Raw genomic sequence first — 22,928 nt, 5'->3', positions numbered from 1 at the left:
CATCCAATTTGCAGGGACTATAGATGGCCGCGGTTTCTCCTCAGTGTTTCTGCCATGTGGGGCCCCGGCCTTAATCTTTCTCAAGTTATGAGCAAAATGCTGGAGAGGCGGAGGTGCGACCTAGAGCTGGCCAGTTCATCGTACATATATGAATATTAGACATCAGATCCTCACCAAATGTAGCCAGGTTTGCCAAAGCACCACAGATCTATAATTTATGTCCAGTTTAAGGCTCTGGATAGGCTGTATGTGGATCTTTCTTTTCAAATCACTTCTACAGACAAGTATCATCGTTTCTCCCCATTTGCAGTCATGTGTGATCTTTCCTCCCTGATAGTTTGGCCGCCTACTATTGCTATTCCTATTGCTAGTTCTAATCCCTTCAGGACCAGGCCTGTTATGTTTTTTTGCTTTTATGTTGCAGTATTACAATGTATTTATTTTTTTAAATCTTCCTGTTGCTCTAGCTGTTTGAGAGCTTGTTTATTACGGGAGGAGTTGTATTTTTCAATGGAAACATTTTGCTATATTCCAGTGGTGTGTTGCCTCTGACTAAGGTTGAGCCGATCTTGAGATTTCAGGATCGATTTTAAAATCAGATTTCTGATCATTTTCCAGCCGATCGCAATTGTGGAATTTGCTCGATCGCCGATCGGAATCCAATCTTTTCCAATCCTGATCACTCAACCCTAGTCAATGCTTCTCTATGGGAAAAGTCACTTTTGGGGTTGAGCCGATCTTGAGATTTCAAAATCTGATTTCCGATCATTTTCCAGCCGATAGTGATTGTGAAATTCCCTCGATCGCCGATCGGGATCCGATCTTTTCCGATCCCGATCACTCAAACCTACCCCTGACATGTCAAACACTCTTATTACCAAGAGTAAAGAACTAGTGTTAGACTGGCCCATTGTGGTCATATTGCAGTTTTTGCTATTGGTTTTGCAGACTTGCAGGAAGACTCCACACTTGTGGGAAAATTGCTCACAGCCAGACTTGGTCTGACAGGTTTCTGTCTTCTGCATGCAGAAGACGGAAACCTCAGAACGGAGACCAGATGCTGGTGTAAACCCAGCGTCAGGGGCTCTTACCATGTGGTGTTGTTGGGTTGGGGCAGTGGCTGGGCAGTGGCTGGTTGTGCTATGTTCCGCGACAAGGCATAATGGTGGGGGCCAAAGAGAGGTTCCCATGTATGTGGAACACTCAGGGTAGGGTTTATGGTCTAGTTAATCTACAACTGGTTCCTAATGACATTGTTTGATAGAGAATTCTAATACATATTCTAAATTCTATTGAATATTTTGTAGACCTCCCCCCCCAATGCTTTCCTATAACAAGATGTCATCTCTGAATATACAAGATAAACAATACAAAGACAGAAAGGTCCGTACTGACAGTGGGTTAAATAGACAGAAATGTGAGTTGCACACTATAGTAATACATGGAGAATACGAGTGTGACAGCATGTTATAGAGGTGTTACATACACTGAGGTTACTCCCTCGGGTTCGCGTTTTCCTTCGCTGCTACAGCAAGACGAGACAGAGAGGAGAGACGAGAAGAAGGGAAAGACCACAGAAGTGCAGGACGGACAGAGAAACAGAAGGATAGACAGCAGGGGGGACAGAGAGAAAGAGAACACAGGTTAACAGCAGTTAGACCGAAACAGTTTCAATACACAATGTCCACATTCATGGACAAATGACTGTAAAGATTTGACGTTCACACAACACAGAAGCCACAAGACGAAGACATGAGAGTCACTGAGACGGCAGGAGACGTCGTCCTGCCAGCAACGCCAAACAAAGTTGTTATAAATTTAATGTTCACCCTCACCAACACCTTCAAGAATTCTCTGCTAACATTTTTTTTAAAAAAAATATCTATCTTTATAGCTGTCTGAGCCTTTTTTTTTTTTCAATAAAATCCATGGACATATGATTAATTTTATCTACCGACAGGCACCGCTAAAAACTGTAAATACCTTGTATCCAATCCTGACACCGTATACGATAGTCCATTAAGGCTTATTCTGTACATTAAGGCCTCATGTATAGGACCGTGTACATTGTCAGTATACTAGCTGTCTTTTTCACAGGTAGCACACTGACCCATTATAGACTATACAAACTAGTGTATTATCACAGGCCTGTGTATGGGGATAAACTCAGGACAGATGTTATTCTTGTCTGTTTTGTGGCCCACACACACTAAAGTTAAATGGACCTTTCACCACCTCTACCTACTTTGTAGCGCCCCCTTGCGTTAATACTTTGTAGCACCCCCTTGTGTTAATACTTTGTATCGCCCCCTTGCGTTAATACTTTGTAGCGCCCCATTGCGTTAATACTTTGTAGCGCCCCCTTGCGTTAATACTTTGTAGCGCCCCCTTTTGCTGTGATTACAAGTCGCTTGGGGTTTGTCTCTATCAGTTTTGCACATCGGGAGACTGAAATTCTTCCCATTCTTCCTTGGAGCTCAGTGAGGTTGGATGGAGAGCGTTTGTGAACAGCAGCATCAGCTCTTTCCACAGATTCTCAATTGGATTCAGGTCTGGACTGTGACTTGGCCATTCTAACACCTGGATACGTTTATTTGTGAACCATTCCATTGTAGATTTTTCTTTATGTTTTGGATCATTGTCTTGTTGGAAGATAAATCTGCTTCTCAGTCTCAGGGTTTTTTTTTCCGACTCCAACAGGATTTCTTCCAGAATGGTCCTGTATTTGGCTCCATCCATCTTCCCATCAATTTTAACCATCTTCTCTGTCCCTGCTGAAGACAAACAGGCCCAAACCATGATGCTGCCCCCACCATGTCTGACAATGGGGATCAGGGTGTGTTCAGGGTGACGAGTTGCTTTTACACCAAACATATTGTTTTGCATTGTGGCAAAAAAGTTGGATTTTGGTTCCATCTGACCAGAGCACCTTCTTCTACATGTTTGGTGTCTCCCAGGTGGCTTGTGGCAAACTTTAAACAAGACTTTTTATGGATTTTATTTTTTTTAGTGTAGATTGTGAACCCCACATAGAGCTCACAATGTACAATTTTTCCCTATCAGTATGTCTTTTTGGAATATGGGATGGAAATCCATGCCAACACGGGGAGAACATACAAACTCCTTGCAGGCGGTTTCTTTATGCCCTTGGTGGGATTTGAACACCAGGACCCCAACGCTGCAAGGCTAACCACTGAGCCACTGTGTGCGCTTTTTATGGATATCTTTGAGAAATGGCTTTCTTCTTGCCACTTTTCCATAAAGGCCAGATTTGTGCAGTGTATGACTGATTGTTGTCCTATGGACAGACTCTCCCACCTCAGCTGTAGATCTCTGCAGTTCATCCAGAGTGATCATGGGCCTCTTGGCTGCATCTCTGATCGGTCTTCTCCTTGTTTGAGATGAAAGTTTAGAGGGATGGCCGGGTCTTGGTAGATTTGCAGTGGTCTGATACTCCTTTCATTTCAATATGATTGCATGTACAGGCTCCTTGGGATGGTTAAATCTTGGAAAATCTTTTTGTATCCAAATCCAGCTTTAGACTTCTCCACAACAGTATCTGGGACATGCCTGGTGTGTTCCTTGGTCTTCATGATGTTCTCTGCGCTTTATACAGAGCCCTGAGCCTATCACAGAGCTGGTGCATTTATACGGAGACTTGGTTACACACAGGTGGATTCTATTTATCATCATCAGTCATTTAGGACAACATTGGATTATTCAGAGATCTGAACTGAACCGAGTGAGTTTGCTGCACTGAAAGTAAAGGGGCCGAATATTTTTGCACGCCCCACTATTCAGTTTTTTATTTGTTAAAAAAGTTTAAAACATCCAATAAATTTAAATAAATCCACTTCACAATTGTGTCCCACCATAACATTAAAATTTGATATCTTTATGTTTGAAGCCTGAAATGTCACAAAAAGTTGAAAAGTTCAAGGAGGCGAATTCTTTCGCAAGGCCCTGTATGTCTGCACCCCCTACAGCTCTGTTCCTGGTATCAGCTGTCAGTCACACACAGAACGTACTTGTATGTCTAACTATGTCTATGGAGGGCATTTGGATCAGAAAAACAGCTCTGACAACTATAAAGACAAACTGGAAAATCAACTAGAATAGAACTTTGGTTCTAGAAATAACATGGCAGTAAAGATCGAGATTTGTGTTCAATGCTGGATAGAGGGTGAACATAGAAGTAACCCTGAGGCCACAGCAGCTTCCCCCTGGGGCTGGTTCACACCACTACACTCTTATATCCAGGCACACGAAGGTCCATGCTAGTTTCTGCCATCTTTGTTTGTTGCTGGCTGTGAAGAAGTGAAGTCCTGCACAAGTCTTTCTCCCCGGGGGATGGGAGATGAGGCACTTGCTTGGATAGCATGTTTAGTAACAGAGATGACATGGAATGAGGATGAAAAATGTAACACAGAGATGATGGTAAATGCCTAAGGGACACTCTCTCTTTCTCGAGTGTCCAAAATGGTCCTTTGTGGCCTTGACCCATCCATTGGTTTTGGCCCCCACTAATCTGCTATAGGTTATCAATAGTAAAATCATAGAAAACTCCTTTAAAACCTGACTTTCTATTGGTGCAGGGTCCTCTGGGGGAGAGATTGGTCCTATCATTGGGGTGGTCTTACAATATTTATATATTTCCTTCATCAGTCACAAATGCAACAAAACCAACTACTATTGAAAGGAAAGCGCTTACTAAAAACCTCTTGTCTTTTAGGTGCCACATACTTACACCCGGGTTACATGGCACCTATGGGTGCAAGAGTCACACAACTTTTATCTATCACTATAGTCCAGGGGTAGGGAACCTTTGGCTCTCCAGCTGCTGTGAAACTACAACTCCCAGCATGCTCCATTCACTTCCATGGGAGTTCCAAGAACAGCATAGCACGTATGCATGCTGGGAGTTGTAGTTTTGCAACAGCTGGAGAGCCGTACGTTCCCTACCCCTGCTATAGTCCATGTAAAGTTGTGCCACCATATTTGCTGCCATTTCTGCGGTACACGATGCTCAGAAGTTATATGCTCACTGACATAACCAGTCTGATCCCTGACAAGACCCAAGACAGATTTTCAATGCTTTCTTATGGCCACGGCTGGCGTGTTTCTCTGCTACTTGCCTAGGACTGAGAATTTGCAATATTTTCTCACTAATATACGTTTCTATGCATAGTGGCGTATTATAGATGCTAGGCGTGACTAGTATGGGTCTATAGTCTATCTCTATGGTAATGCCTTGTCTATTTGTCTATCTGCTGCTCTATACTAGGATTATCTGCTGCAATGTTCATGGTCTCATCCAGTGTTCTCCATAATGCTGTATGTTTCTGTGTTTTCATGTCTTCCCCCAATCTGGTCTGACTTCTCACTTCCAACTCCACCAGTGCTGCACATGTTATCTGCAATACCCCCCCCCCCTCCATCCACTAGGAATTGTCTGGTTCATATGGTTCCCAGATAAGGGAATTCTGAGATAATGGAGTTAAAGGGATCATCAAATTTAGTGTTCTGAGATAAAGATATGCCTGCATAGCCTTTTAAAAACGACTAGCAGCACCTGTATAGCCTATTTAAAGGCCATTCAGGCATATCTTTATGTCAAAACACTAAAATCTAATGATAGAGCCCCTTTAATAGAAGAGGGTTCTCCCTTCCTGACTCTTATCTATGGGCCAGAGCAGAAAGAGCTTTTCTCTCTTCCTCTGGAGGACTCATCTGTCCAATTCAAGGAAGGACCTTTCATCTTAGTGAGAAGTAGGTTACGTAGACTGTCCCCCATGGTAATGATGTGGTGCAATGGCCGCTTCCTGCCAGGTTCCTCCAGGGGGCAGCTGGTTCATCTATGAGGGTTATCATGGGGTTACATACGGTAGTACATGAGGTTGGTTGAAGACATCAGTCCATCAAGTCCAACCGATAACCTTACAATCCCCTACAGTATTGATCCAGGGGAAGGCAAAACACCCCATGAGGCTTGGGAGGCTGCTATCAAAATGGGACTGTACCATAATAATAAGAAAACAACATAATACACAATTTCTCCCCCAGGTCAGCAGAACAGGTACTCAAACAAAAAGCAGAATCCAGACATTGAAATGCCCTGCACCAGCACAATTGGATTTGTGCATAGAAGAGATATGGTTAATGGCAACTACAAGAACATCTTAAGAGACAGTGGGAGAGATTTATCTTGTGCCAAATGTACGCCACAATCCCAGTTCTTCACCTCGCACACCACATTGTGTAAATATGGATGGATCAGGACCGGCGGGGGCAGGGACACCTCACACGGACATACAGTCCTATGAAAAAGTTTGGGCACCCCTATTAATCTTAATCATTTTTAGTTCTAAATATTTTGGTGTTTGCAACAGCCATTTCAGTTTGATATATCTAATAACTGATGGACACAGTAATATTTCAGGATTGAAATGAGGTTTATTGTACTAACAGAAAATGCGCAATATGCATTAAACCAAAATTTGACCGGTGCAAAAGTATGGGCACCCTTATCATTTTATTGATTTGAATACTCCTAACTACTTTTTACTGACTTACTGAAGCACAAAATTGGTTTTGTAACCTCAGTGAGCTTTGAACTTCATAGCCAGGTGTATCCAATCATGAGAAAAGGTATTTAAGGTGGCCAATTGCAAGTTGTTCTACTATTTGAATCTCCTCTGAAGACTGGCATCATGGGCTACTCAAAACAACTCTCAAATGATCTGAAAACAAAGATTGTTCAACATAGTTGTTCAGCGGAAGGATACAAAAAGCTGTCTCAGAGATTTAACCTGTCAGTTTCCACTGTGAGGAACATAGTAAGGAAATGGAAGACCACAGGGACAGTTCTTGTTAAGCCCAGAAGTGGCAGGCCAAGAAAAATATCAGAAAGGCAGAGAAGAAGAATGGTGAGAACAGTCAAGGACAATCCACAGACCACCTCCAAAGAGCTGCAGCATCATCTTGCTGCAGATGGTGTCACTGTGCATCGGTCAACTATACAGCGCACTTTGCACAAATAGAAGCTGTATGGGAGAGTGATGAGAAAGAAGCCGTTTCTGCACGTACGCCACAAATAGAGTTGCCAGAGGTATGAAAAAGCACATTTGGACAAGGCAGCTTCATTTTGGAAACAAAAATTGAGTTGTTTGGTTATAAAAAAAGGCGTTATGCATGGCGTCCAAAAAGAAACAGCATTCCAAGAAAAACACATGCTACCCACTGTAAAATTTGGTGGAGGTTCCATCATGCTTTGGGGCTGTGTGGCCAATGCCGGCATCGGGAATCTTGTTAAAGTTGAGGGTCGCATGGATTCCACTCAGTATCAGCAGATTCTTGAGAATAATGTTCAAGAATCAGTGACGAAGTTGAAGTTACGCCGGGGATGGATATTTCAGCAAGACAATGATCCAAAACACCGCTCCAAATCCTCAGGCATTCATGCAGAGGAACAATTACAATGTTCTGGAATGGCCATCCCAGTCCCCAGACCTGAATATCATTGAACATCTGTGGGATGATTTGAAGCGGGCTGTCCATGCTCGGCGACCATCTAACTTAACTGAACTTGAATTGTTTGTCCAAAATACCTTTATCCAGTATCCAGGAACTGATTAAAAGCTACAGGAAGCGACTAGAGGCTGTTATCTTTGCAAAAGGAGGATGTACTAAATATTAATGTCACTTTTCTGTTGAGGTGCCCATACTTTTGCACCGGTCAAATTTTGGTTTAATGCATATTGCGCATTTTCTGTTAGTACAATAAACCTCATTTCAATCCTGAAATATTACTGTGTCCATCAGTTATTAGATATATCAAACTGAAATGGCTGTTGCAAATACCAAAATATTTAGAACTAAAAATGATTAAGATTAATAGGGGTGCCCAAACTTTTTCATAGGACTGTATACAAGATAAGTCACACCAGATTTCTAGTATGACTTACAATGGAGATGTCCCCAGTCAGGGCCTTTATTAAGACTGGCGGAGGATATGCCATATATCATAATAAATCTATCCCAATGTATGACGTTATTTAGCATTGACTCCCTCGTCCTGCGTGTACGCTCATGAATGCGTCTGCTGTGGATAGAAGCTTTTTATTTTATGTTCATGGATGGCTTGGATGTCACTTATGTTTAATGCAGTCCATGCAGGAGTGAAGCATGTGCCCCATATAACCAGGTTAGATAGATGCAGCAGTCTGTTGATGTAGCAGGGCTGGGTTTGTCACTAAGGCATGTAAACCATGCACAAACAGCACATTCAGCTCTGCTACATCTGTAAGGTAAGACCATAGCATGCAAATACATACATTGCTAAAGGATAAATAAATCAGATATCATGGTAAGAATAGAACATGGCAAAAAGTAGCTGATATTCTGCAAGATGAGACCCTAAACCAGTGCGAGCAGGGTGTCCTCCACTACCAGGGTTATCTTACTATCAGGGGTAGGGTATATGGAAGCATAATGGGGGAGGGTGTTATTAGCTTGGGACAACCATTTTTTATCCAGAGCCTAGCACTGATATCAGAGGTGGAGCTTATTCCATCCAGGGATAATATGAAAGGACACCATTACTAATTATATCTCAGAAATAGTAGATGTATATTGTGGCAAGATCAGACATTTCTAGCTGACTGTAGTCTAGGGATATTTTTGTGCAATTGTTCCCACTAGGGCAAAGGAACTTATGAGAACAAATATAATAACAGAAACGTGGGACCTTAGCCTAAAAGAGAACTTTTCACCCCCTCCACGAACTCCTTCAATGGGCTCCTCTCCACTGATTCTGGTGCTGTTGGTAGTTTTTCTCTAGTCCTCACAATTCCTAAGAAGTCTTAAAATATCTGCTCTAGCCCAGGACCGCCTACCTGTCAGTAGAGAGCCTAATTAGCATATTGGGTGCTGACACTAACTGCACTGATTGCTCAGGAATGGTGGGGGCTAGAGAAAAAATCCCAAATGTTCCAGAATGAGTGGGGCATGGTGTTAGTGGCTAAAGGTCCACTTTGCCAGACGTGCGCCTGTTAGTAACTGTGGGACGTCTCACTCCGGCAGGGCTCTTAAGGACGCCGTACTACACATACGTCTTACTGTCTGCTGGCTGTCATTTCTTGGGAATCTTTACTGTTTACTTAAAAACTAGAGATGAGCGAGTACTATTCGAAACAGCTGTTTCGAATAGCATACACCCATAGGAATGAATGGACGCAGCCGGCACACAGGGGAGTTAAGCGGCCGGGGGCCTGCAAAGTCTGCGTGCCGGCCGCTTCCATTCATTCCTATGGATGCATGCTATTCGAAACAGCTGTTTCAAATAGTACTCACTCATCTCTATTAAAAACCTGTCCTGGTCATGTGAAGGACTGATGATCCCCAAGGCAAACCTGTCTTTTATTGCTGTTCATATTCATGTAATTGGCCAAGGTTTTTTTTTGGGGGGGGAGGGGTAGTGTGATGGTGATGCAGGTACTCACCTGGTTGTCCGCAGGTAGTCTTGGCATTGACGCTGCCCTCCCATGTCCTTCCATCACCAGGTACTGCTCACTGTCAGAGTAGCCGTCCCGATTCATCTCTGTCATTTCCACTAACTAAAAGGAAAGAAAGGCAGAAACGTATATATAATACCGTATTACTCCAGATGGACGTATAACAGGAGATGAAGGATATGTCCTGACCTGTGAGTCGGGCCAGCTATTGGTGTTCTCCTGGACTCGCGCCCTCTCTGGACTCCAGGTTCCTGTCTTCTGGAACATCTGTTGTGCTCTCTGTGTCATCCAGGATTGACTTTCCTTCATACCACCCTCTGGTATAGTCCTGAAATGCCAACATGAAAACACCATCTACATATCAGGGAACAACCTAGCATAAAGATGGAGCCTCCTGCAGTCTGTGGTCGAAACTTATGACTGGAGAGCAAGTTCCATACTCAGTGTCAGTGCCCCGTGATGGAGCGATAACGGAGATCAGCAGGACTTACATGTCTCCCCCTGGCTCCTTCTGAGAGGACATTAGAGTATTCAGGCCCATCGGACCATCTTGCGTAGGTGATGGGGGCTCCATCCGCTGAAACATTAGAGGTGTTCGGTTCTAGAAGAGCCACAGAAGTTTTATTAAAGGAGATGTAGAATAAATCAGATGTACAGCTATTAAGTCAGGTTGTAGTCCCATGTGATGGTGAGGTTGTATAGTCTTATCCAGGGAATCTGTTACTGAAGGCATCACAGTGAAAGAGACATTTTAATGCAGTGCGCCCTACTCCTCTAAGTGTTCTGACCAAAACCCCAAATACTGAAGTGCTATAGGCTTTCTACACAACCCCAACTACCCGTGTGTGACCTCTCTAAGGTCTAACCAGGGTGATAAAAGACTTGGATATCATGGGGTACATTTAAAGGTGACCTTTTACCAATTCTAACCCCTTAATTGGCATGGCTTCACATATGGAAGTTTTTTCTCTGGGTCCTGGCATTCCTGAGTGCACCCAATATACTAAGTGATCTCTGTACTGTCAAGTGGGCGGTCCCAGAGTCAGTAGAGGTAGTGATAGGTCCCAATGTTGTATAGCTTGATGTAAATAATTTATAGCTATTTTGCTGTCAGAAAGGTCCGGCTCCTTTTTGTCAGTAGCAATAGTGAATCTGACCATTAGGGTGCTTGTGGTCCTCCTACCTGTTCCTCCTGAAGCGCCTGCAGTCTCTTGGCCTTGCTCTGTCTGTAATACTCCATGATCATCATTGCTGCGTAAATCTTACCCACAGTGAGGTCAGTAGCTGAGGGAAGAAAAACACAGGGGGGCAGATAACTAATGAGAACAGCCATGTGATGGGGACATAAGATTAAAGTTATCATTATTTCTCAATGTCATATATTGTGTCCGCTGTGTTGGCCGTTGCTACACTGAATCTCTGGCTGGAAGGAATTTACTTCCAGTCCATGATCCTGGTTGAGTTGGTTTGTGTCTTTGGCTGTTGTTGTGACCAGTTTACTACCTGACTACGCTGCTGGATAATCCCCTGTAGCGTATACTCAGGCCCTGTCACATCATCTGGGTCATCCGACTCCGGACTGTGCTCCTGTACTGTATACCAGCATCGCTATACAAGCCATGCATGTAGCCATAGGGAGTCCTAAGGCCCCGTTGACACTGTGAGCGGATTGGCGGATTTTGGCCCCGAGAGTGACATGGGAAGAGGCATCACTCTCAGGCCAAAATGCACCTGCCACAACTGTTGCGGCTTCCGACACTCGCGGCTTCCCCCTCCGGAGTAGGTTCAAATGAATGGGCATACTCTGGAGGGTGCTGCCGCGAGGCGGATGTCGGGGCTGAATCAGCCGCGGAGTTCGCCTCAAGAAAGGACATGTTGCTGCTCACGGAAAAAAGTAGTCTGGCAGTCTACATAGATCTCCATTGTGAGGGGTCGGCCTATGACGTGGATTCAGCGCCATAATGCACCCCCTCTTGCCCCGTGTGAGTTGGGCCTAATGGGTCCATGAGGACCTCAAAGATACTTCTGTCACATAAAATATGCCACTGTTCTCAATAACACAGTGTAGGTAGGAGTCCCCTTATCATTTTTGCACTGGGGCCTTAATAGCTATGCCAGATTCCAACTGCTTGGTACTAGACTTTTTGCTGTTACCCAATTTTTCTGCCCCTTTTGCTGTTTGATTCTCCTACCAATAAAGTTATCCAGAGATTCAGTCATCAGACAAAGTCCAAGGCCCGCTGAGTATCATGATAGATCCTGTGGGGGCGCTGTAGTTAAAATTGTGCTGCATGGTAGGTTATATCTCTGGGTATGGTAGGCCAGTTCTAAGCATTGCAAAAGTTGGTCACGTACAGTGTGGTGTGTGGCACCCCCTTTGTGTGCAATTAGCACACGCTGAGAATCATGGGTAAGGCTTTATTCACAAAGTAATGTTTTGGCCATTGTAAGTCATATTCAGGAAGGTGCTAAAAACACAGAACAGGCGTACATTTTACTATTTTACCTTTACCCCATCTCTATGTAGACTCCAGTCCTGGATTATAAACAATGAAACAGTGAAATGTGAATAAGGGCTTAGGCATTAGGATGAGCTGGGACCAACATAAACTAGGCCTCCCCTCTTACATTCATGTATGGCTATGAGGCCTTGTCTGTGTTTGTATGGTGCTCTATAAGTCAATGTACAGTCATTTTTCTTACATTTATGTGGCGTCACCAACAAGTCGAGGGTTTTTTGAGACAGATTGGGCCAAATGGCCATCATCTCCTTTCTGAGTTCATTGTCCATTTGCTGTTTGTCTGCACCACCTGAAAAATATGGCAAACAGTGACATAGTTAAAATGGCTGAAAAAAGACACAAGCCCATCGGGTCTGACTTATACCCTACAATGTGGGTCTAAATGTGTAAACTGCATCTAGTGTTCCTGTCCTATGGATACTGTACACCAGAAATGATAGGAGCTACTAAATTCTAGCTGTCAGTTCCAGTATCTGGCCATAGCTGGTCTACTCGAACTATGAAGACGCCTTTCCTATAGAGACATCTAAATAAAGTCAATGGGGAAGATTAATCCAATCCAACTATGCCAGTATTAGAGCATAGAGGGATGATACTGTGGCTTACATTTGGCACAAGGCCTTTTCTTGTGTGAATCGTACACCACAATCCCTGATATATATTTATATATCTACTATCCTTCATACTATACTATAATATTATAAATCAAAGTTTGGATGTTTGTTACTCAATCACGCAAAAACGGCTGAATGGATTTGGATGAAATTTAGCACATAGATAGTTTGTAACCTCGGTTAACACTTGGCTTCATGACTGTTATGAATTTATGCTCACATACTATATTACACTGCTCTTGGCAGCAGGAAGATAAAGCCAGGTTTGTTGTCTCTCTATGTAAATACAAAGATAAAACTGAGTCCATTCTGTACAAGCATCTGCATATTATCTGATCTATTCCAAGCAGTGCTGACACACTGACATGGGAAAACATCTTTAATCCAAATTGGCAGTTTGCTACTTTTAAACATGCCGGGAAAAAGAAAATCTAATTTGTCGCTAAATTCTGAAACAACGAGAGCTGTGAAGAAAGCCAGAAGTTAACAGAGTTTTCCTCAAGCAGAGCTCAGGGGGATCATTGGCGCCAACAACACGCTCATTATATGGCGTCCCAGCGAGCTCCTGAGATGCTGGAACAATCCCGGGCACAGCACGAGAAGAGTTCAGCGGAAGGCCAGCTTGACAGCTGACAAAACTCTGGCGCAGACGTATCATCAACAACACGCTCATTATATGCCAGAACAATCATAGCCACGGTGTGAGGAACAAGTTCAGTGGCAGGACAGCTTGAGATCTGCCGAAACGCCGAAGCACGCGAACCATGGAAGACAGCAAATTGCTAAATATAGGCGGATCATCGATGCCAACAACACGCAGACAAAGTCGCGGATATATATACACTGATGTTGATCTTACCTTTTGCAATTTTGATATCCAGCGCTGTACGGATAAGAGCCATGAGGGTTGAGTTGAAATGAACAGTATTATCATCGGCCACAGGAAGGTCCATTCGAAGCAACCGCTGCAAGGACCCAGAAAAAAGTGTGAACTTACTGATCCAACTGCACCTGCCATATTTTATGTACCTATATCCAGGACTCAGAGGCTCTGATAATGTATACTACTACCACACTGTTACCTATCTTGTCCATACTATTGCTAGTACATATAAGTGGCATGGGACCCAAGGGAAAGCTCAGATTATCAGGTAGGAGTCCACCACTATGATCAGATTCTGTCAGTATGTAGTAAATGTTTGGGCTCCATTACTTGCCAGGCATTGGGCACTGCCCAGTTGCCCAACCTCTCAGTCCTCAATCCTGTATCTCGTTTATATAGTTAGTAACATCTCGGTTTCTAAATTCTGGCCACTTTACATCTGGAGATGTTGTAGTAACCCAGGTAAGCATAGTATAAGGTCTTATCCCATCTACCTCAAATCTAGTCTAAGTAGCGGGTATTTTCTGCCACTTGTACTCCAATCTTGTGATCACAGCCCCCTGAACCTCAGAGTCCTGGCCTACAGACAACACCATAGATAATACAATTCTCCACTAGCAGAGTGAACCGAGAACATTTGAGCCCATCTCTCCCACCCACCACTCTGCTAGTGGAGTCTTCCTATAACAATGAACAGCCAGCACAAACTGAAGCCAAGATAGGCAGGCGAGTACACAGGCCAACCTGGAGCATGCACCATGCAGAATCGTGGCGTGCAACGTGCAGGGATTCCCCCATGCAATCCCTTCAATAGAGCTAGAACTCCTACATAGGGGGAGCACAGGGGAGAGAGGGCGGCTGGGAGGGGGAGGTAGGCGAGATAGGTGAGACGAAGAGGAGGAGGAGGAGGAGGGTGAGAAAGGGAGAGAGGGAGTAAAAAGAGAGAAAAAAAAAGAAATACATTCACAAACAAAGCTGTGAAACTTATTGTATTAGTCAGAGAGTTAAACAAGATAGGAGAAGCTCCCATTATGACCATGAGAGATTCTGGCCACACAACATTAGCAAATTCCCCAGAGCTCCAGACATTGTAAAAAAAGACAGATGGGGCATAGTCCATTAATGGGCATGGGCAGGATTATCACACTGGCGAGGAGGATAATGTATGGTAGAGTGAAGTCGTACAGTTTAGGATATATCCTACAGTATACAACTTCATGGTAGAAGTCCTAGGCAAGGAATATATATACAGTAGAGTCACTGGTCCTAAGAAATGACTGCAGAAAGGTGCTCTAGCCCCATAGCACAGATTTACTATATACAGTCCTATGAAAAAGTTTGGGCACCCCTATTAATCTTAATCATTTTTAGTTCTAAATATTTTGGTATTTGCAACAGCCATTTCAGTTTGATATATCTAATAACTGATGGACACAGTAATATTTCAGGATTGAAATGAGGTTTATTGTACTAACAGAAAATGCGCAATATGCATTAAACCAAAATTTGACCGGTGCAAAAGTATGGGCACCTCAACAGAAAAGTGACATTAATATTTAGTACATCCTCCTTTTGCAAAGATAACAGCCTCTAGTCGCTTCCTGTAGCTTTTAATCAGTTCCTGGATACTGGATAAAGGTATTTTGGACAAACAATTCAAGTTCAGTTAAGTTAGATGGTCGCCGAGCATGGACAGCCCGCTTCAAATCATCCCACAGATGTTCAATGATATTCAGGTCTGGGGACTGGGATGGCCATTCCAGAACATTGTAATTGTTCCTCTGCATGAATGCCTGAGGATTTGGAGCGGTGTTTTGGATCATTGTCTTGCTGAAATATCCATCCCCGGCGTAACTTCAACTTCGTCACTGATTCTTGAACATTATTCTCAAGAATCTGCTGATACTGAGTGGAATCCATGCGACCCTCAACTTTAACAAGATTCCCGATGCCGGCATTGGCCACACAGCCCCAAAGCATGATGGAACCTCCACCAAATTTTACAGTGGGTAGCATGTGTTTTTCTTGGAATGCTGTTTCTTTTTGGACGCCATGCATAACGCCTTTTTTTATAACCAAACAACTCAATTTTTGTTTCCAAAATGAAGCTGCCTTGTCCAAATGTGCTTTTTCATACCTCAGGCAACTCTATTTGTGGCGTACGTGCAGAAACGGCTTCTTTCTCATCACTCTCCCATACAGCTTCTATTTGTGCAAAGTGCGCTGTATAGTTGACCGATGCACAGTGACACCATCTGCAGCAAGATGATGCTGCAGCTCTTTGGAGGTGGTCTGTGGATTGTCCTTGACTGTTCTCACCATTCTTCTTCTCTGCCTTTCTGATATTTTTCTTGGCCTGCCACTTCTGGGCTTAACAAGAACTGTCCCTGTGGTCTTCCATTTCCTTACTATGTTCCTCACAGTGGAAACTGACAGGTTAAATCTCTGAGACAACGTTTTGTATCCTTCCCCTGAACAACTATGTTGAACAATCTTTGTTTTCAGATCATTTGAGAGCGGGCTGTCCATTTTCGGCGACCATCAAACTTAACTGAACTTGAATTGTTTTGTAGAAAGAAATGGTCCAAAATACCTTCATCCAGGATCCAGGAACTGATTAAAAGCTACAGGAAGCGACTAGAGGCTGTTATCTTTGCAAAAGGAGGATGTACTAAATATTAATGTCACTTTTCTGTTGAGGTGCCCATACTTTTGCACCGGTCAAATTTTGGTTTAATGCATATTGCGCATTTTCTGTTAGTACAATAAACCTCATTTCAATCCTGAAATATTACTGTGTCCATCAGTTATTAGATATATCAAACTGAAATGGCTGCCAACACCAAAATATTTAGAACTAAAAATGATTAAGATTAATAGGGGTGCCCAAACTTTTTCATAGGACTGTAGATGTAACTTCAATGGTCCATCACACACGTGTGTATATATATTTCTATATATACACACACACGTTAAGTGGTCATCTATAACGCACAGAAAATGTAAGTATAGGAGCCCAGGATTTAACAAAACACAAAGAATAGTTGCAGAACTAAAGATCCTGTTGCTTTATATAATAGATGGTTGTTTTTTCCATACTGGTGGTCGGATTTAGAAATCTCCTGGTGCTTGGTCTGGTTCACTAAGATATCACGGACTGTACATATGTGGTACTAGTAATAAGATAATGGTTGCCATAATAGTTATAGTGCCCATACACATTAGGTAAACCTAGGATACGCTCAGCAGACTACTTAAAGGGGTTTCCCATGAACATAATTAGATTTAGATTTGTAGACAATTAAAAGTTAAACATTTTTACAAATATAAATAATTAACAATTTTGGAAAGTTTAAAAGATTTCCTCTAACCATCTTAGAGGTGACATTTGTTGTCTTGATCGGTTACCAATAGATATGACCATAAATGCAGGAACTGTCTATGGTCTGGGAATTGTCAGAAACCCGGCCATGATGTCCTTATTGTGAACAGGATGACACTACATGTATGAGAAGATAACCTGACCACAATAAGGACATCATGGCTGGTTATCAGGAGGACACTACATGTATGAGAAGATACCTGACCACAATAAGGACATCATGGCTGGTTATCAGGAGGACACTACATGTATGAGAAGATAACCTGACCACAATAAGGACATCATGGCTGGTTATCAGGAGGACACTACATGTATGAGAAGATAACCTGACCACAATAAGGACATCATGACTGGTTATCAGAAGGACACTACATGTATGAGAAGATAACTGGACCACAATAAGGACATCATGACTGGTTATCAGAAGGACACTACACGTATGAGAAGATAACCCGGCCACAATAAGGCACATCATGGCTGGTTATCAGGAGGGGACACTACATGTATGAGAAGATAACCCGACCACAATAAGGACATCATGGCTGGTTATCAGGAGGGGACACTACATGTATGAGAAGATAGCCCGACCACAAAAAGTACATAGTACAAGTGCAAAGTACAAGACCCAGATCGAGATTAGTGAACCAATTTGTTCCAATTTCACCATCTTTAGTCCCAGACCACATATATTTCCTACATTCGTGGTCATATCCATTGGCAACTGATCAAGATAAGAGATGTCACCACTATGATGGGTAGAGGAAAATATTACAACACTAGTTTGGAATTAAATTTGCAAAAATGTTTAACTTTCAATTGTCTACACACGTAAATAAAATTCTGTTCATGGGAAACCCCTTTAGACTGAAACCCCATGTAATGTCAACACAACAATTTTGCCATGGTGTAAACGCCGCCAAAAAAAATCACCGTGTTTTACATTACCTGCAAAGCGGATTGGATTTTGGCTAATCCGGTTTACACTTTGTAGAAAAATGTCCGCAGTGGACATGCTATTATGTAAAAAAAAAGGAGCGTTTTTGTAAATCACAGCATGTCAATTATACCCAAGAAAGCGTTGGCATCTTCCCTATAGGTATAATTGAAGCAGAAAGTCCAGTGGAAAACTTTCTGTGTATAAAGCTGCAGAAATAAAGACAGTTTGCCCCTGGGTTATTCCCCGTAGAGCTTCTTGGCTGCGGTTCGCTATGGGGGGGTCTTAGCCTTAATGTGTAGGATGCCACCTAAGTCCATTCATTCATTCCTGCGTCCATTCATTCCTATGGGTGCGTACTATTCGAAATGGGAGTGTATGGCCATCAGGATTTCACCAAACATTATCACTTGTTACCAGTGAGGTCAGCAGCAGCTTATTCCTCTCTCACCGCACAAATACACACGCACACTTGGCCAAAACATCTGGAGAAATAATTCACATATTTAATGTGTATGGGCACCTAAACACATCAAGGATGGCTACGTGAAGCTCAGCATGAGGTTTGCAAGCCTATAGCAATGCATAATGTATGTTGGGATTTGTACTTTAGACTATATATGTAAGATATTAACAGAATAGGTATAGGTTTCATCCAACTCTATGAGAGATATGGAAAAATCTATGAATACGCTTTGTACATCCCATACCGTTCTATGCTCATACTCATAGCTGTCCTGGTGGGGGGAAGGGCCCTCATTCTGATCATCAGTCTGACCACACTGAATAAAGGGGATCCGTGAGAATCTCTATAATGACCTTTATTCTTCTTATGAAACTGAATATGTTTCACGCTTGTGATCAAGTTAATAAGCTGAAAGTTCTATGTAAATGATTACGTGACAACACGATTGCGTTGTATACCAAACACTAGAAGGGAACAGTAACATTCAACACTATGCTGGCATTAGCGAGCCACAAGCGCCTGGTCACAATGGTGAGGACATTATTGCTTGGACCAATGGATGCAAACACAAAGTTGTGTGCCTTGTTTGCTACTTTCTGTGACTGTGGATGGAGAACAGGCTGAGGCAGGACGCCTTGGCCTGATATATACATCCATAGGCTACATATACATGGAAGTGTATAGATGACACTCGGATTGCTATCTGTATGCCATCCATGATTTGACCCATACATTAACAATGAATTGAAGGAGCTGCAAGTATATATTCTATATATTTTATATTCTGTGTCTCTTCAACACAGCCACAAAAACTACAGTGTGTGTCTGGGTCCATTGAGATGTATGAGGCCTTAATCCTATAGCTGAACGATGACGCGTTTCTAACTAAAAATTTATTTAATATGGTTTAAAGATGTCCCAGAATAAGAATTTATCACCAGCCCCCAGGATGGGGGAGGGAGTCTCTGACCACTGGGACCCCAACCTGAAAATGGGGTCTTCATCTCTGTGAATGTATCTGCTGTTGAGCAAGCAGGCTGTGACTATGACATGCCTAGACTGTCCTAGAGAAGACAAATACAGTTCTATAGAGTTGTATGGAGTGGCAGCGCTTCATTGCCTGGAGACCCCAGTTCATGTAATGAGTCAGACCAAGGCATGCAAAGGAGCCTCAGAGTTCCATTGACAGTCTAGGCTGTGGAGTTGGGGCCGGTTTTGGACGGAGATGGAGTCAGAAAAGAAATGACTGACTATGGTAACTTGACAACACAAGGATTGAATTATTACACATTGTATCATACAATAACCAATACTATGTAATAAATTAGACCTATAGCTTGCTGCAGATTCCCGTTCATAGAATTCAGTCACTGGCACATTCTCTACATTAGAGGAGGTTCGCTACTCCTGTCTGTCAGCCATGGTCACAGGAGTCAGAGATTGCCTGTGCAAAGATATTCAAAATGGCCGACCAGCTCCACAGCCCAGTTGACAATAGTGTATTACTTGTGAGCAGTAACTAATTCTCAGGTCAGTTCATGGGTTAAGCACAATGTTACAATCCCTCAGGGTGTAATAAATACAAAGTATATATAGTATAGAAAAGGAAATGGTTTAGGTTGCGCCATATTAATTATGTAAATAAATCCAAATAGGCTCATAGCTATCCAGTACAATGAGCGCTGATACGTTATAGATGTGGTGCTGTTTAGGACACTTATCCCATATGAGCGCTGATACATTATAGAGGTGGTGCTGTTTAGGACACTTATCCCATATGAGCGCTGATACATATGAGCTCTGCAGTTAAAGCAGATAGAGGTGGTGCTATTTAGGACTCCCATATGTACTGTATAGGGGATAAGGGTCAGATCGCTGGGTGTCTGACACCTCATTCACTGCCATGGGGCTGTGGACTCTGCCACAGATTGCAGACACAAGTGCACTGCCACTCAACTCACAATGAGGTTTTAAGGAGACTTTTGGTCCCCCCATTTTACTGACTGCTGTGGGACCGGCGGTCGGACCCCCAGCGATCTGATACATATTCCCTGTCCTGTGGCATAGCACATATAAAATGGTACTTTCATTTTGGCGCCAGGGGGTTTAATGCTTGCGATCAGTGTAGCCACTGAATGCTGGCATTGCCCATGGGGTTTCCACTGTACAATATAGCGGAGACCCGGTCGCCATATTTAAATACCTGATATCTACCGTACTATTACAGCAGATGTTGGGGAAGGTTTAAAAGACACGAATGAAAAAAAGTAGATAAAGTTTAAGGGCCGGAAACACCGTGAGAAAAATCACGGTGTTTTACAGTACTTGCAAAGTGGATGGGATTCATGGGAATCCCATGCCCACCTTGCAGAAAAAATCACAGTGCGGACACCCTGCGATTTCCAGAACCAGCGCGGTTTTGAAAATCACAGCATGTCAATTATATCTAGAGAAACGCCGTCGGCTTCCCCGTAGATATAATTGTAACAGAAAGTCTTCAGAGGAAAACTCTGTGAATTTTCTGTTCAAAGCGTTGCGGGAAGAACCGTGATGTGTTCACATCGCGGTTAGCGTTGCGTTTCCGGCCCGTGGGGCCTTGAAACAGTGTAAATGAATGAATTTACACCAATCAGCTTCATGCACATCTGTATCTACAATAAGCGAGAGATGATTTGTGTCTGCTTATTTTGCGCCAAATATTTTATCTACGTGTTTTACAACAGATTCACCAGTATGTCTATAACTAAACTAACTAAATTCTTCAGTGAGCTGATGTAGTATGTGCCCCATAGATGGTCCTAAACTGCAACATTGCACATTAGTTGTCCCTTACGTTCTTGCCACCTTTTTGTCGCACAATGCCACGATTTACAGAGGACCGTTCACAATCTTCACCACTTCTAATCCTTAGCATGTGTGAATAGTCACCGTTCCACCATAGCTACAGCCCCACCATTTCTGAACAAGTGTAAGTAGATTTAATGCCTGATACGCTATTTAAAGAGAACCCGTCAGGGACACAAATGGGTTGGTCTAGTGTCCCAAATCGCCCTGTAATAAAGCCAAAAATAAAAAATAGAGATGAGCGAACAGTGAAATATTCGAGATTTGAGATTCGTTTCGAGTAGAGCCTCAATATTCGACTGCTCGATAGAATATCAAATCCTATTATAGTCTATGGGAAAAAATGCTCGTTTCAGGGGAAACCACTATTCAACTAAAGGAGAGTCACCAAGTCCATGAGTAGCAGGAGGAGAGTGTTTAGGAGGAGCGCTGTGCAGTTAAAGTGCACGGACCCCATTATAGTCTATGGGGTGTGTGCGCTTTAACTGCACAGCACTTGCAGTTGCGCTGATAAAAAGTAAGCTCCCTCGTAACAGCAAGCTGACAGCTCTCCCGACTAGCAAAGACGAGCCTGCGCCAAATCATCGCTGGTTCTGCAGCAGGCTCATCATTGCTAGTCAGGAGAGCTGGCAGCTTGCTGTTACGAGGGAGCTTACTTTTTCTCATAGGAATTAATTGACCAGCGTTGATTGGCCAGTGTACAGCATTTGGCCAATCAACGCTGGTTCTGCCGGAGGCTCGTCTGTAAGGAGGCGGAGTCTAAAATCGGACCACAATGGGGACTGCTGTGGTCAATTCATTCCTATGAGAAAAAGGCAGCTCCCTCGTAACAGCAAGCTGCCAGCTCTCCCAACTAGCAAGGACGAGCCTGCTGCAGAACCAGCGTTGATTTGCCGAATGCTATACAGTGTAATGTCAGGTGGGCGGTGTCAGGCTGGGGGTGTGATTCAGAGCTCCAATCAGCCCGTGTCAGAGCTCAGAACCACACCCCCTTGTCTGCTCCTGCCTGACACCGCCCTCCTGATGGTACAGAGCCTCAATAGCATATCAGACATCAAATGGAACAGCATTGCTTGCTCAGGAACGTTTGGGGCTAGAGAAAAAATACCAAACTGTGCCAGAATCACCCTGAAATTATGTAAATAACTGGACTTGTTGGAGGTGGGTAAGGGTCCCCTTTCAGCAATGCCCCTTTCCCGCGCTGAAAAGTGTCTAAAGCACTTGATCAATGTGGCCCACGGCATGTGAAACAGGTTTTTTGGCTCAAAGAAAACCAGAATTCTATTCCTGTGAGTGGGCTAAGCAGTGGTCATGTACAGCAGATTTATCAGATGCACATTCATGATAGAAGGGGGGAGGGGCTGCAGCCTAAATATCATACAATACATTACCTTGCAGTGTATGGAAATACATAAAGGCTTTTTGCAAATTGTCCAGGATTCAGGACTTGGGATATACATTTTCTGACTTGAAAAATGTGAGTATAAGTATAGTGCAGATACAGAACATAATGTAAGGTGTGAGTACGTGTATGTTCACATGACTGAATTTTCAGAATTCTTACTTGAAAAATTCAGCTTCGAGAATGTGAATTTGAAGATCCGGGCACTAACTGAAAAGAATCAGCATGTGCCGCCCGCTGAAGTCTATGGAGCATAGTTCAGGAGGAATATGAAGCTGATTTTGAGGTTGAATCCAAATCTGCTAAATTCTGCCATGTGAACATACCCTAATAGTACTGATACAGTATAGTGTAGATAGGATAGGTAAA

The 22,928-nt window shown here is 43.1% G+C and overlaps 1 protein-coding gene across 1 annotated transcript in view; it reads right to left on the bottom strand.

Moving 5' to 3' along the window:
* CACNA1A (calcium voltage-gated channel subunit alpha1 A) overlaps positions 1–22,928 on the bottom strand; it is a 232,868-nt gene that overhangs the window by 20,279 nt on the left and 189,661 nt on the right. The window contains exons 38-44 of the mRNA XM_075272510.1: positions 13,508–13,613; positions 12,216–12,323; positions 10,696–10,796; positions 10,004–10,113; positions 9,702–9,840; positions 9,501–9,614; positions 1,487–1,522 (exon numbers count right to left, since the gene is read on the bottom strand). Coding sequence (XP_075128611.1) covers positions 1,487–1,522; positions 9,501–9,614; positions 9,702–9,840; positions 10,004–10,113; positions 10,696–10,796; positions 12,216–12,323; positions 13,508–13,613 — 714 coding nt within the window. The remainder of the gene's footprint in view (positions 1–1,486; positions 1,523–9,500; positions 9,615–9,701; positions 9,841–10,003; positions 10,114–10,695; positions 10,797–12,215; positions 12,324–13,507; positions 13,614–22,928) is intronic.

The sequence above is a fragment of the Leptodactylus fuscus genome, chromosome 5 (genome assembly GCF_031893055.1).
Source record: "Leptodactylus fuscus isolate aLepFus1 chromosome 5, aLepFus1.hap2, whole genome shotgun sequence".
NCBI lineage: Eukaryota > Metazoa > Chordata > Amphibia > Anura > Leptodactylidae > Leptodactylus > Leptodactylus fuscus.
This window is presented reverse-complemented; position numbering and strand designations above follow the sequence as displayed.